At 45.7% G+C, this 13,989-nt stretch overlaps 1 protein-coding gene and 1 long non-coding RNA gene across 3 annotated transcripts in view; one reads left to right on the forward strand and one right to left on the reverse strand.

Moving 5' to 3' along the window:
• The window catches only part of LOC307220053, a 260,005-nt gene that overhangs the window by 29,272 nt on the left and 216,744 nt on the right, over positions 1–13,989 (reverse strand). The gene's annotated exons all lie outside the window — the stretch shown is intronic.
• The window catches only part of LOC307217571 (cyclic nucleotide-binding domain-containing protein 2-like), a 39,779-nt gene continuing 31,474 nt past the window's right edge, over positions 5,685–13,989 (forward strand). The window contains exons 1-3 of one of the 2 annotated variants that reach the window (XM_079979043.1): positions 5,685–5,809; positions 9,588–9,628; positions 12,319–12,372. In XM_079979043.1, coding sequence (XP_079835169.1) covers positions 5,749–5,809; positions 9,588–9,628; positions 12,319–12,372 — 156 coding nt within the window. In that variant the 5' untranslated portion in view covers positions 5,685–5,748. Of the gene's footprint in view, positions 5,810–9,284; positions 9,469–9,587; positions 9,629–12,318; positions 12,373–13,989 lie in introns of those variants that run through there. The other variant, XM_079979042.1, reaches the window with a different exon arrangement.

The following is a 13,989-nucleotide window of genomic DNA, read 5'->3' on the forward strand; positions in this document are numbered from 1 at the left end:
CCGTTACTTCCGGGTCGCTGTGGAGCGCAACCCAAGAACACTCAACCTGAAGCAACTTTAACCTGAGGTATGACTGTAGTTGCTTTGGAAGATGATAATCAGGCATCTGCACAACATGACCAGTCCAACAAAGTTGATGCTGAAGAATCATTGCTTCAACAGTGGTGATCTTTGCTTCATCCAGTACACTGATATTAGTTTGCCTGTCTTCCCAAGTGATGTGTAAGGTTTTTCGGAGACACCGTTGATGGAATCTTTTGAGAAGTTGTAGATGGCGTTTGTAGGTGGCCTATGTTTCACAAGCATACAGTAAGGTTGGTAGTAAAATAGCTTTGTAAACAAGCATTTTGGTTTCCCTGCGAATGTCCCGGTCCTCAAACACTCTGCACTTCAATCAGGAGAAAGCCACACTTGCAGAGCTCAGGCGATGCTGGATTTCGGCATCAATGTTGACCACTCACAGGGAAGAATATCATGAACAATATTCTTCATAAATTCATCCGCACATGGCTATGCCATATTTTTGTCGGATTACAGACTTGTTAAAAGGCCACTTTCTTCTCAGTTTCTGCACGGCCAGCTAAGTCTGTGATAATGGTTCTGAACATACCTGCTTTGAGCCTTTTGGAAAGGCTGCATACAGTTTTTTAAAAATAATGTTAATAGAGCATGTCCTTTGATAGTAGTACTCCAGTGTATTCTCTTCGTTTGCCAATCCTGCCTCCCTCCAAACTGGGCACACCTATGACATTGAGCTTTATTTTGAGATTCATAATAACCTGAAACCTCCTTAAAGCATCAAATAACCTTCACAGTGTATGCACAGACTCCTCTACAGACCAGAACCAGACCAGACAGTTCCTTCAGTGCTGTATGAAGGGCCTTGTTCTAAGTCAACAATACGCATCTCCTTCTCCAAATTCTTAAGATTACATGGCAGCCTTAATTTCTCACTGTGTAGGATCTTCTTTGCTTCAGTGAATCTTTTCTTAGTAGACAGCTGTGTGCTTGATGACACCCCCCCTGTCATAATATGTTTGTTACCAGCAGCAATGCTGTTTGTTGTCTCACTTGGTAGAGACAGGTGGGCAAATTTAAGGTCTAATCTCCATTAGATTGTGGCTAGTTTGAGGGGAAACTCAAATAGTGGATGGGTTGAGGAGGGAAGAATTTGCCAAACACAAAACTAGCTGAGAGTATAAATTGGAAGAAGCTGGTCTGGATTAAAAACTTTTGATGGTTTCTCAACACACATTTTTTGGTGCAACCCTTGGCTTTGCCAAAACAGAGGTTTCATTTTTATGAAATAATCACGAAAGCTGGCTTACCAAAGGCAAAAGAGGTGTCTGAAACCGCTGCGATTTCAAACTTGCCACTCAGCTTTCTGAAAATGCTTTTTCCTGGCGTTTGTCGTTCTGCGATTCACTCCCAGAAGATGGTGGTGCCACAGCCACAAGGCTGCCTTATAAGAAGAGAAAAGCCAAACATTGCTGTAACTTTTTGTCTCCGTATGTGTTATGTGAAGAGGGAGCCACCTGGTGCCTGCTGTCTACAGCCCTGTCTCTATTTTTTAAAATTATTTTTTATTATAAAATACACACATATTGCGAATATACAAGCATACAAACATACATTTCATACAATCCTTAAATATATACAAACATACCTACATTCAGTCCCACAGATACTTCCTTTTCCCATCATCATCCGCCACCCCTCACCCCACCTTTGTGTTAGACTTCCAATCTACTCAATTGCAATTTCTTTCCACTTCTATTACTTTATTTCACACATCTTTAACCTAATTTCATGCTTATTTTTCTATTACACATTGTTATCCATCTTATTTAGTATTTAAAACGGAACTTGTTTATTCTAATAGGAGTTCTGATTTTTCAATATTATTTTGTAAGTATCCTTTAAACACCTTCCAATTCCTGCCTATCTTCTCTTTTGAGATCCTTCCAATTTCTCCCATTGTTTTGGATATATTGTAGTACTCCAATAATTTGGCAAGCCCTGACTCTAAGTTTCACCTGTTTAGCCAAAGGAGGGACACTGTGTCAGGTGACTGATGACTTGGAGAGTGTTTTTCCGCAGTGCCTGCATGCCTATGGCCTTCCTGCAGCTGGGTGAAGCAGCGGCTTCCCTGTTGCAACAGATGATGGCAGCGGAGAGTGGTCTTAGCTGGGCATATTGCAGCCAGTTTTGGTCTAGTTGGCCTTCCTCTTGGCTCTGCAATAAAAGCCTAGATTGATGGACATATCATAGGAAGGGGAAAGCCTTCCTTTCCTAAAACTGCCAATGTGAGGGAGAAGAGTCCATTCTATATTTCTATAATGGCTGGAAGAAGACATACTGTATTTTTCCGCATATAAGACACCATCATGTATAAGACGGCCCCTATTTTTTGAGCCCAAAATTAAGAAATAAATATTTTAAACACCAAACAGAACAACTTTGATATTTTATTAAATATTCAAAACACCGGTATATTTAGAACCGTATATTTAGACATCAAACATTGAGGAAAGCTGTTTAATGGCGGCTGCTCCTTTCAGCTCAGTGTAACTCCACTGTAGCTCCAGCTCCAGCTCTGCCGCCTGTGTGCTGCACTTTTGTCTCAGTATTTACGGTATGTACCGTATTTACTCCACAAGCGCCATCAAATGCGAACGCTGATCAAGGGGTTGCGACTGTCAGAGCTGCCTGAGTGAGTGCGCTTGGGGAATGGGGGGTCTGGGTAGCCAGGGGGTGGCTGAGGGAACCGGGTGGAAGGGACGATGTCCAGAGTGGGGGCTGCTGGGGGTGGGGAGTACCAGACCAGGGCTTGTCGTAAGGCCAATAGTGAGGGGAGGCTGGGGGGGGGGGGAAGTATATGGATGGCGGCATGTATTTATTTATATATTTAATTGCAACATTCCGTGTCTAAGACAACCCCCAATTTCAAACTTTAAAATTGGGGGGGGGGGGTGTATCGTCTTATACACGGAAAAATATGGTAAGCATATTTAGAGTTACTGTTTTTACAGGTTTCGCTGAAATACTTCCTGCCAAATGCAAAGGAAAACAGTAACGTCTGCACAACTGGTTCTAACTATTGAAAAATTATGCTTGTAGTCTGCTTGAAGGCTGTGATTCATGTGCTCCTCGAGCCAAATCCATATATCCCCATATATAGTTTTGAAATAGTTGTCGTTGTATAAAACTGGTAGCGGGTTAAGATGCATTTTTTGTTAAATGCCGACAAAACGGCAGACAAAACGGAACAGGTTCTCCAAACTGCATTGCTGGCCATGTTTTTAACAGTTGCATGCCGTAAAAAAAAAAAAAAGCTTTCAGAAGTGCCTGGTGTCATTTTCCTTCAGCTTAATACAATCTGAACATGTGAAGTGAATAAACATAACTGAATTTTTTTATTTCAAATGGGGGAAAATGAGGGTGAGGACAGGACTGCATGCAAAGATATCTCAGTTGCTTTTATCTACTTCATTTTTAATTTTACTTTCTTTTTAAAATAAAATATTACGTAGGAAATTAAAAGACACCTGCTTCTTGGGAGAAAAGCAATGACAAACCTAGACAGCATCTTAAAAAGCAGAGACATCACCTTGCCAACAAAGGTCCGTATAGTAAAAGCCATGGTTTTCCCAGTAGTAATGTATGGAAGTGAGAGCTGAACCATAAAGAAGGCTGATCGCCAAAGAATTGATGCTTTTGAATTATGGTGCTGGAGGAGACTCTTGAGAGTCCCATGGACTGCAAGAATATCAAACCTCTCCATTCTGAAGGAAATCAGCCCTGAGTGCTCACTGGAAGGACAGATCCTGAAGCTGAGGCTCCACTACTTTGGCCACCTCATGAGAAGAGAAGACTCCCTGGAAAAGACCCTGATGTTGGGAAAGATTGAAGGCACAAGGAGAAGGGGACGACAGAGGACGAGATGGTTGGACAGTGTTCTTGAAGCTACAAACATGAGTTTGACCAAACTGCAGGAGGCAGTGGAAGACAGGAGTGCCTGGCGTGCTCTGGTCCAGGGGGTCACGAAGAGTCAGACACGACTAAATGACAACAACATTACGTAGGAAGCTCCCACATTCTGAGGCAGACCACTGCCCCATCCTATTGCCAACTCTACACTGACCTCTCCAGTGTGTCACACAGGGAACCTCCCAACAGCCCTCTCCCCAGGTGCCAGGACCTGAACCCAGGACCTGAGTGTAAAGTAGATGCTCTGTCACTGAGCTATGGCTGGTTGAATATAACAGCTACTAAATGTGTTAGGTGCTTACATAACCAAAAGAAAATTGTTGCTGCCCTTGCATATTTATTATATGAACCACTAATACAGTGGTACCTCAGGTTAAGTACTTAATTCGTTCCGGAGGTCCGTTCTTAACCTGAAACTGTTCTTAACCTGAAGCACCACTTTAGCTAATGGGGCCTCCTGCTGCTGCCATGCCGCTGGAGCCCGAATTCTGTTCTTATCCTGAAGCAAAGTTCTTAACCTGAAGCACTATTTCAGGGTTAGCGGAATGTGTAACCTGAAGCATATGTAACCTGAAGCGTATGTAACCCGAGGTACCACTGTAAATGCCATCTCCAACTCCTTGAAAGATTCCATCAACGGTGTCTCTGAAAATTTGTACACGTTGCTGGGGAAGACAGGCGAACTAAAGCTGGAAGAAGCAAAGGTCACCAGTGTCGAAGCAATGCTTCTTCAACATCAGCTTCATTGGACTGGTCATGTTGTGCGGATGCCTGATGATCGTCTTCCAAAGCAACTACTCTATTCCGAACTTAAAAATGGAAAGCGTAATGCTGGTGGTCAACAAAAGAGGTTTAAAGACTCTCTCAAGGCAAATCTTAAAAATAAATGTAGTATAAGGTAAAGGTACCCCTGCCCGTACGGGCCAGTCTTGACAGACTCTGGGGTTGTGCGCCCATCTCACTTAAGAGGCCAGGGGCCAGCGCTGTCCGGAGACACTTCCGGGTCACGTGGCCAGCGTGACATCGCTGCTCTGGCGAGCCAGAGCTGCACACGGAAACGCCGTTTACCTTCCCGCTGGTAAGCGGTCCCTATTTATCTACTTGCACCCAGAGGTGCTTTCGAACTGCTAGGTTGGCAGGCGCTGGGACCGAGCAGCGGGAGCGCACCCCGCCGCAGGGATTCGAACCGCCGACCTTTCGATCGGCAAGTCCTAGGCGCTGAGGCTTTAACCCACAGCGCCACCTGCGTTTATGTAGTATAAACACCAAAAACTGGCAAACACTGGACTGCGAGCGCTACAATTGGAGAGCAGCCTTTACCAAAGGTGTCATGGACTTTGAAGATGCTCAAACTCAGGACGAAAGGGAGAAACATGCTAAGCATGCTTGGCAAATCCTCACCATGATCAACTGCCGCCGGAAACCAATGTCCCCACTGTGGAAGGATGTGTGGATTCAGAATTGGCCTCCACAGTCACTTACGGACTCACTGTTAAGACTGTGAGTTAATCTTGCTCAGCTACGAGTTGTCACCAAAGAAGAATGGAAATAGAACACTAGGTGGTGTAAACGTTAGGCCCAGGCTAGCAAGACTGCTCTTGTGTTCTCTGCCTCTAGAAAATAGAACGGAATGTGGATTATCTTGAGAGTGCAGAAGCCCGATTCTATAGCCGTTGGTTCTGATTCTGTCACAGAAGGTCTTTTGGTGGGGGAAATCTAAGGTCTCCAAGCGAAGTGACTCCCGGGAAGCCTTTCGCCATGCCTGCAAAGCTCTGGAGAAGAGAATTGTATTCTGCCGGATTGCAGCATATTTGGTTCAGTGAGTGCTGGGGAGTAGGACAGAATGACCTAGTCTCTTCCCTTATTCAGCAGGCTGTGGGGGGGGGGTAATATATCTTCCTTGACCTGTTCCAGAAGGTCACATCTATGATCATCCTACATCCTCTTGTTGCACGTCTAACGAAATTCCTTTTCTACAGCTGCTCTCACTTTGATTTCACTGAGATCTTCTCTCCAGTGTTGTGGCTTTGAGAGTGTGATTTCCTACCAACTTAGTTTTTATGTATACCCCCTTGTTCTGAAGATGGTCAGGGAGAGTTCTTGGGGCCCTTGTAGCATAACAGCATTGTGTTTCCAACAATGATTGGGCAGATGCTTCTGGAGTCTGGATAGGTGTAAAGCAGGACTTGGAGATGATAAACAGCAGGCTATCCCCTGTTGTTTATTGCCAACAGCTAGTATTCCAAGAGATAAAAAGGTAAAGGGACCCTGACCATTAGGTCCAGTCGTGGCCGACTCTCGGGTTGCCGTGCTCATCTCGTTTATTGGCCAAGGGAGCCGGCGTACAGCTTCCGGGTCATGTGGCCAGCATGACTAAGCCGCTTCTGGCTAACCAGAGCAGCACACGGAAACACCGTTTACCTTCCCACCGGAGTGGTACCTATTTATCTACTTGCACTTTGACGTGCTTTCGAACTGCTAGGTTGGTGCCCGGTGCGGCCGGCCCCCCCCTGCACCCCCCACGCTACGCCACTGTAAAGGGGTAAAGGTAAAGGTACCCCTGACTGTTAGGTCCAGTCGCGGACGACTATGGGGTTGTGGCGCTCATCTCGCTTTACTGGCCGAGGGAGCCAGCGTACAGCTTCCAGGTCATGTGGCCAGCATGACTAAGCCGCTTCTGGCGAACCAGAGCAGCGCACGGAAACGCCGTTTACCTTCCCCCCAGAGTGGTACCTATTTATCTACTTGCACTTTGACGTGCTTTCAAACTGCTAGGTTGGCAGGAGCAGGGACCGAGCAACGGGAGCTCACCCCGTCGCAGGGATTCGAACCGCCGACTTTCTGATTGGCAAGTCCTAGGCTCTGTGGTTTAACCCACAGTGCCACCCGTGTCCCATTCCGAGAGATACATCCTCTCTATTTATAGAGCTTTCCTTTTGACTATCACATAATGATCTTTTTTCTTATATAAACAAAACAGCAGCACCCCCACACAAGCAAGAGAGAAAAATAGTTGCGAGGGAACTCCAGAGTTTGCAGAATTGCAAAAAAATTTTTTAAAAAAATTAGGGAAATTCTCTTCCCCCCCCCCCCAATTTTGGGAACTTGCCAAAAGCAAAAACAAAAACAAGGCAACCCATTGGAATGTTCGCTGGATACAGAATGCTGACTGTTCTGAGAAACCAAATATCAGTCTAGAGAGGGAATAGAATGGTCCATCCTGAACAGAAGCACTTCATGCTGCAACATTTTGTTGCAGAAGTTTGCTTTTCATAGCTAATAGCCACAGATAGGCCCATTGGAGCCTTGTCTCTTAGCATTGGTGCAGCTGGTATATTTATATCGCACTCTTTCCCGCGGACTCAGAACAATCTGTAAAAATAAAGTCAGGTGTTTGTTTGTTTGTTTGTTTGTTTAAAAAAGCATAGCAGCAGTGGTGTATATTGATGCCCAATGATGCCAACGGTGGTCATATTCCAAGCTTGCAATTGCCACTTTCTTTTTCATTCGCCAGGGGCATGTGCGGAGGAGTAAGGGCATGGGTAACCCAAGCAAGGGCAGGGGTTTCAAATGCATGCAACTGTCACTCATATATATATATATATATATATATATATGGTTTTTAGTGTACAAAATTATAAAACATACCACACAAATTATCACATACATATTCTTATTGGAATTCCGTCAGCACCTCTGATAATCCTCTGTCTTAATCACTTCTTATGCAATTCTTAATATTGCCTTTACATTTCTTAACATATCATCTCTCCTTTTCCATTTTTACAATATTTCTTAAATTACTCCTCACAGAACTTCTTGTAAACCTACAAACGTCGTCTGATCATCACAAATACTTTTCAAATAATCCGTAAATTTAGTCCAGTCATTGGTAAACTTCTGGTCCTGCTGGTTTCGGATCCTTCCTGTTAGTTTGTCAAGTTCTGCATAGTCCATTAGTTTCATCCTCCATTCTTCCAACCTTGGTAATTTTTTTGCTTCCATTTTTGGGCCAATAGTATTCTTGCTGCTGTTACCGCATATAAAAAGAGCTTACATTCCTTTCTATTTATATCATTTCCAACAATACCCAAGAGAAATGCTTCTGGTTTCTTTATGAATGTATATTTCAACATTTTTTTCAACTCGTTATATATCATCTCCCAGAAGCATTTCACCTTTTTACATTCCCACCACATATGATAAAATGTTCCCTCTTTTTCCTTACATTTCCAACATTTATTACTAACTTTATACATTTTTGCTAACTTAACTGGAGTGATGTACCATCTATACATTATTTTCATCACATGCAACTGTCACTCTTTTCTAGATTGAAAGCAGCATGCTGAGCACTTCCTGCCTGACTGCCATGGCGAACGGCTGTCCCATAAAAGCGGAGCCCTTTTGTGTGGATAATGAGGATAATATTGGAGTAGTTATCCTCCCCCCCACCCCAGGGCTGGGGGTGGGGAGCAGCCCACCCTCAGATCATCTGATACCTGCCGCCTGTCCTGAAGGAATGCAGGGGGCGCTGGGTGCAATGCACATGGGGACACGAGTGGCACTGTGGTATAAACCACAGAGCCTAGACTTGCCGATCAGAAGCCCGGCAGTTCGAATCCCCACGACGGAGTGAGCTCCTGTTGCTCGGTCCCTGCTCCTGTCAACCTAGCAGTTCGAAAGCACGTCAAAGTGCAAGTAGATAAATAGGTACCACTCCGGCGGGGAGGTAAACGGCGTTTCCGTGCGCTGCTCTGGTTCGCCAGAAGCGGCTTAGTCATGCTGGCCACATGACCCGGAAGCTGTATGTCGGCTTCCTCGGCCAATAAAGCGAGATGAGCGCTGCAACCCCAGAATCGGCCACGACTGGACCTAATGGTCAAGGGTCCCTTTACCTTTACTATATGAGCCTTGATAAGGCTATAGTGCTTTGCATGTCCACATTGGCTAGGCAATGGGTAGGCAAACTAAGGCCCAGGGGCCAGATCCGGCCCAATCGCCTGCTCAATCCGGTCCATGGACGGTCCAAGAAATAGCGTGTTTTTACACGAGTAGAATGTGTCCTTTTATTTAAAATGCATCTCTGGGTTATTTGTGGGGCATAGGAATTCGTTCACTCCCCCCTCAAAAAATATAGTCCGGCCCTCCACAAGGTCTGATGGACAGTGGACTGGCCCCCTGCTGTAAAAGTTTGATGACCCCTGGGCTAGGCTGATGTCACAATTGAATTTTATTACCCCCCCCCCCAATAATCCACATAAATTAGGCCCAGTAAAAAAAAACAACCCACAGGAGGACAGCACAGGTAACAAAAACTGGACAGCAATGGTTTAATGAGGATGTCTTGTAAATCGGTATATCCTGAAGTTCTTCTCAAGATTGTGGGGTCCTCTGGAAGAATATGGGAGGCACCACAGCGCAGCTGGGAGAGGAAGCCCAAAAAAGCTAAACCAAAATTATCCAGAGATCTAGAAGGTACCTTCCCACCTGTCTATAAATTGAGGGAGAGGAAATGAACTTTTCATTCTCTTAACAGGTGGACAAAGTTCAGGTCAAAGATTTTAAGAACAGGCTGTGTAATTTTGTCTTAATAGATTCTAGACGATTTTCCAAGGGACGGCGAATTGCATATCAGGTATGTATCATTCCCTGCGTGAGACACTTAATTTTCTGTTTGAGCCCCTTGGAGGTAGGTAATGACTGGCAAAGAAAATAAAATAAATTTAACTGGCTCTAAATGAAAGACAGACGCACACTACAGAGGGAAGGAGTGTAAGAGAGAAAAATGTGAATCAGATGAGGAAGAGGAGGAGTATAAAACTGATTTATCAGAGAAGACCAAGCTGAACAGATGGATTTTTAACAGCCCTCATCTTTTATGCATGTCTTCTCACAAGTAAGTCCCAATAAATTTCATGGAGCTCGCTCCCCGATAAAGCGTTTTTTAGGCTTGCCGTCTCTGCAGTTTGAAAGAGTAAAATTACAAAGTGCCGGTGGCCAAAGTCACCTGAAAAAAGAGCATTATTTTCAGCCATAAAATTAGTTTTAATGTGGGGGGGGATGCAGTGTGGGATAAGAGGGAGCATTAATGGGTAAGGAGCAATGAGGGTACAAAAATACCTCAGAGGTGAGATGAAGCAGCACGCCAGCCCAATATATTTTGGCGCCTGAGGCGAACCACAAAACGGTGCCCCCCTCCCCTTCAGGGAAGAAGGGATTGAGTAGAGATCAACATCGGGAACAAAGGAGGAATGAAGACCTACATGGGGATCTGCCGCCCCTGTGGATTGTGCCGCCTGAGGTAGTCACCTCGCTGTGCCTCCTGAGTGGGCCGGCTCTGGGTAGGACAAAGGAGTAACACCGTAATGGAAGGAAAAGAGAAAAATCCGATATTATATTAGTCAGTCTAAGAAGTGGAACATGGTAGTGTAGCCATCTCGTTTTGTGTTTGTGTGTGTGTGTGTGTAATCTAATCCATCTAATATCTATCTATCTATCTATCTATCTATCTATCTATCATCTATTTACAGTGGTGCCCCGCAAGACGAATGCCTCGCAAGACGGAAAACCCGCTAGACGAAAGGGTTTTCCATTTTGGAGGTGCTTCGCAAAACGAATTTCCTATGGGCTTGCTTCGCAAGACGAAAATGACTTGCGAGTTCCTGCAGGTTTTTTTTCCTCCCTCCCCTTTTTCTAAGCCGCTAAGTCGCTTATCAGCTGATCCGCTAAGCCGCTTATCAGCTGATCCGCTAAGCCGCTTAACAGTTGATCCGCTAAGCCGCTTAACAGCTGATCCGCTAAGCCGCTTAACAGCTGATCCGCTAAGCCGCTTACCAGCTGATCCGCTAAGCCGCTAAGCCGCTTACCAGCTGATCCGCTAAGCCGCTTATCAGCTGATCCGCTAAGCCGCTAATGGGCTTGCTTCGCAAGACGAAAAAACCGCAAGACGAAGAGACTCGCGGAACGGATTCTTTTCATCTTGCGAGGCACCACTGTATCTGTCTGTCTGGCTATCTATCTATCTATCTATCTATCTATCTCTATCCTTGCTCCTCAAAACAGAAGTGACACTATTGTTTTTTTCATTGCATTTGTCCTTCCCCCACCCCCAAAGAACTTCCACAGGTTTTTTAAGAATGTTATCCTGATGATCAAGGTGTGTCGGTGCTTCCGGCGTGGACTGAAAGGATTCTCATGTTTTCACTTGGTAGAGAAAGACACTCGTGGGGCGATTGAGGTAAGGAAGGAATATCGCAAAACACACACACACAAAAAATACCACAACCAAAAGTCTTGTATTTACGATTGCTCTCGTTCCTCATTGGTGCCTTTTCTATTTAATAAAATAATGATGATTGCCTGAGCCTTTGAAGCAGAGGTTGAGGAACCTGCTGCACCCAATGAAGTCGGCTTGTGCTGAAATCATAGAATAGAAACACAGTAAGATTCTCTGTAAGTTGGAAGGGACCCCAAGGATCATCTAGTCCAACCCCCTGGGATGCAGTAATCTCAACGTGCCATTCCCCCATCCAATTTGAAACTGCACCAGACCTTGCATAGTTTATATACCCCTTAAAGGGCCATAAAGGGGCAGTGGCGTAGCGTGGGTTGTCAGCACCCGGGGCAAGGCAAGTAATTTGCACCCCCTAACCCGTGAATTTGCGCCCCCTAACCCGTGGATTTGCGCCCCCTAACCCTAACCCCCAGATGTTGCGCCCGGTGCGGCCGGCCCCCCCTGCACCCCCCACGCTACGCCACTGTAAAGGGGTAAAGGTAAAGGTACCCCTGACTGTTAGGTCCAGTCGCAGACGACTATGGGGTTGTGGCGCTCATCTCGCTTTACTGGCCGAGGGAGCCAGCGTACAGCTTCCGGGTCATGTGGCCAGCATGACTAAGCCGCTTCTGGCGAACCAGAGCAGCGCACGGAAACGCCGTTTACCTTCCCCCCAGAGTGGTACCTATTTATCTACTTGCACTTTGACGTGCTTTCGAACTGCTAGGTGGGCAGGAGCAGGGACCAAGCAATGGGAGCTCACCCCGTCATGGGGATTCAAACTGCCGACCTTCTGATCGGCAAGCCCTAGGCTCTGTGGTTTAGACCACAGCGCCGCCCGTGTCCCTAGAAAGACTCTCTGTGTTGGCCGAGAAACGAACCTGGGTCAACTGCTTGGAAAGCAGCTATGCTCACCACTATACCACCAACGCTAAAGGGTCATAGAACTTCTTAATTGTAATAAAAATCTTTAAAAGAGCTAACGTACTTAAGCTTTTTCTTCTTGTGTGACGCATAGCGAAATTAATTGCAGTTCGTTGTCTAACTTACAGGACAAGAAAACTGCCAATGCTGTGTTTGATCGCCATGAGTTCAGTGTTTCAAAGGTCAGGACAAACCATCTTATGTCTTTTCTTGCCCTTACAGTAACAGTAGGCATTTGTGTTTGTGGGTTTACCGTATTTTTTGCTCTATAAGACTCACTTTTTCCCTCCTAAAAAGTAAGGGGAAATGTGTGTGCGTCTTATGGAGCGAATGCAGGCTGCGCAGCTATCCCAGAAGCCAGAACAGCAAGAGGGATTGCTGCTTTCACTGCGCAGCGATCTCTCTTGTTGTTCTGGCCTCTGAGATTCAGAATATTTTTTTTCTTGTTTTCCTCCTCCAAAAACTAGGTGCGTCTTGTGGTCTGGTGCGTCTTATAGAGCGAAAAATACGGTAGTTCAGTTGTTTGAATATAACCGTTTGGTGTGTTTTGCTATTACTGGGGAAAGTGGCTTAATAAGCCAAGGGTGACTCTGCTTCTTCCTTGAGAAGTGGTCTTTGAATACATGGCCCTGCCTGCTTCCTCTCATCCATGATGTGGCTCACCTTAGCACAATCCTGAAATGCTCTTTTGCTTCCCAAGTGACCTCCTGAAATATGCTCGGAGTCGAGAGTGGATTTCATGCTCTTTATTCAGCTCATAGTGGTGAGAAGGAATGGAAGTTCCCTCAGAATGTCTGCTTTATATACAGTATTTACACAATGGGCCCCACGTGATTGGCTATTTCCGGGATTCACCTGTAGGCCAATCAGGTTGCGGATTCACTTCCACCTGGAGCTGGATTGGGTGGCTCCTGTGGACTAATCAGACTGCTGCATTCTGGATCCTATTGTTCTAGGACCAATCAGACTGCTGCATTCTGAATCCTATTGTTCTAGGACCAATCAGACTGCTGCATTTTGGATCCTATTCAACTCAGTACATAACACCTCCCCATCATGAGATCAAAGCAGAGGCCATCTTGAAGCATCACCATTGAAGAAGAAGAAGTAGAAGAAAAGTTGAGAGATTGCGGGACCACCGTGGTGTGATTCACACCCAAAGATCTACACATAGCAGGAGAGAGCGTCAGTCAGCAATGCCATGGGTTAGGGCTTGGAGGCAGGGCCAGATTTAGGTTTGATGAGGCCCTAAGCTACTGAAGGTACTGTAATGGGGGCCTTTATATGCCCAGCTGTCCTTTGTCAACAACAAATTGTCGCTGTTTTTTGTGTTGAATATATGCTATATGGTAATTTATGGACCTAATAGCTATCTAAAGCCATTTGCACATGCTTCCATGCGACCAGTCCATGCAGAATGTAGGCACCCTGACCATTAGGTCCAGTCGTGACCGACTCTGGGGTTGCGGCGCTTATCTCGCTTTATTGGCCGAGGGAGGCAGCGTACAGCTTCTGGGTCATGTGGCCAGCATGACTAAGCTTCTTCTGGCGAACCAGAGCAGCGCATGGAAACGCCGTTTACCTTCCCGCCGGAGCAGTACCTATTTATCTACTTGCACTTTGATGTGCTTTTGAATTGCTAGCTGGGCAGGAGCAGGGACCGAGCAATGGGAGCTCATCCCGTCGCGGGGATTCGAACCACCAACCTTCTGATTGGCAAGTCCTAGGCTCTCTGGTTTAACCCACAGCACCACCCGCGTCCTGACCCTATATATAGAAATGAGCAAACCAGTGATATT

The sequence above is a fragment of the Podarcis cretensis genome, assembly GCF_951804945.1.
Source record: "Podarcis cretensis genome assembly, chromosome: 1".
Lineage (NCBI taxonomy): Eukaryota > Metazoa > Chordata > Lepidosauria > Squamata > Lacertidae > Podarcis > Podarcis cretensis.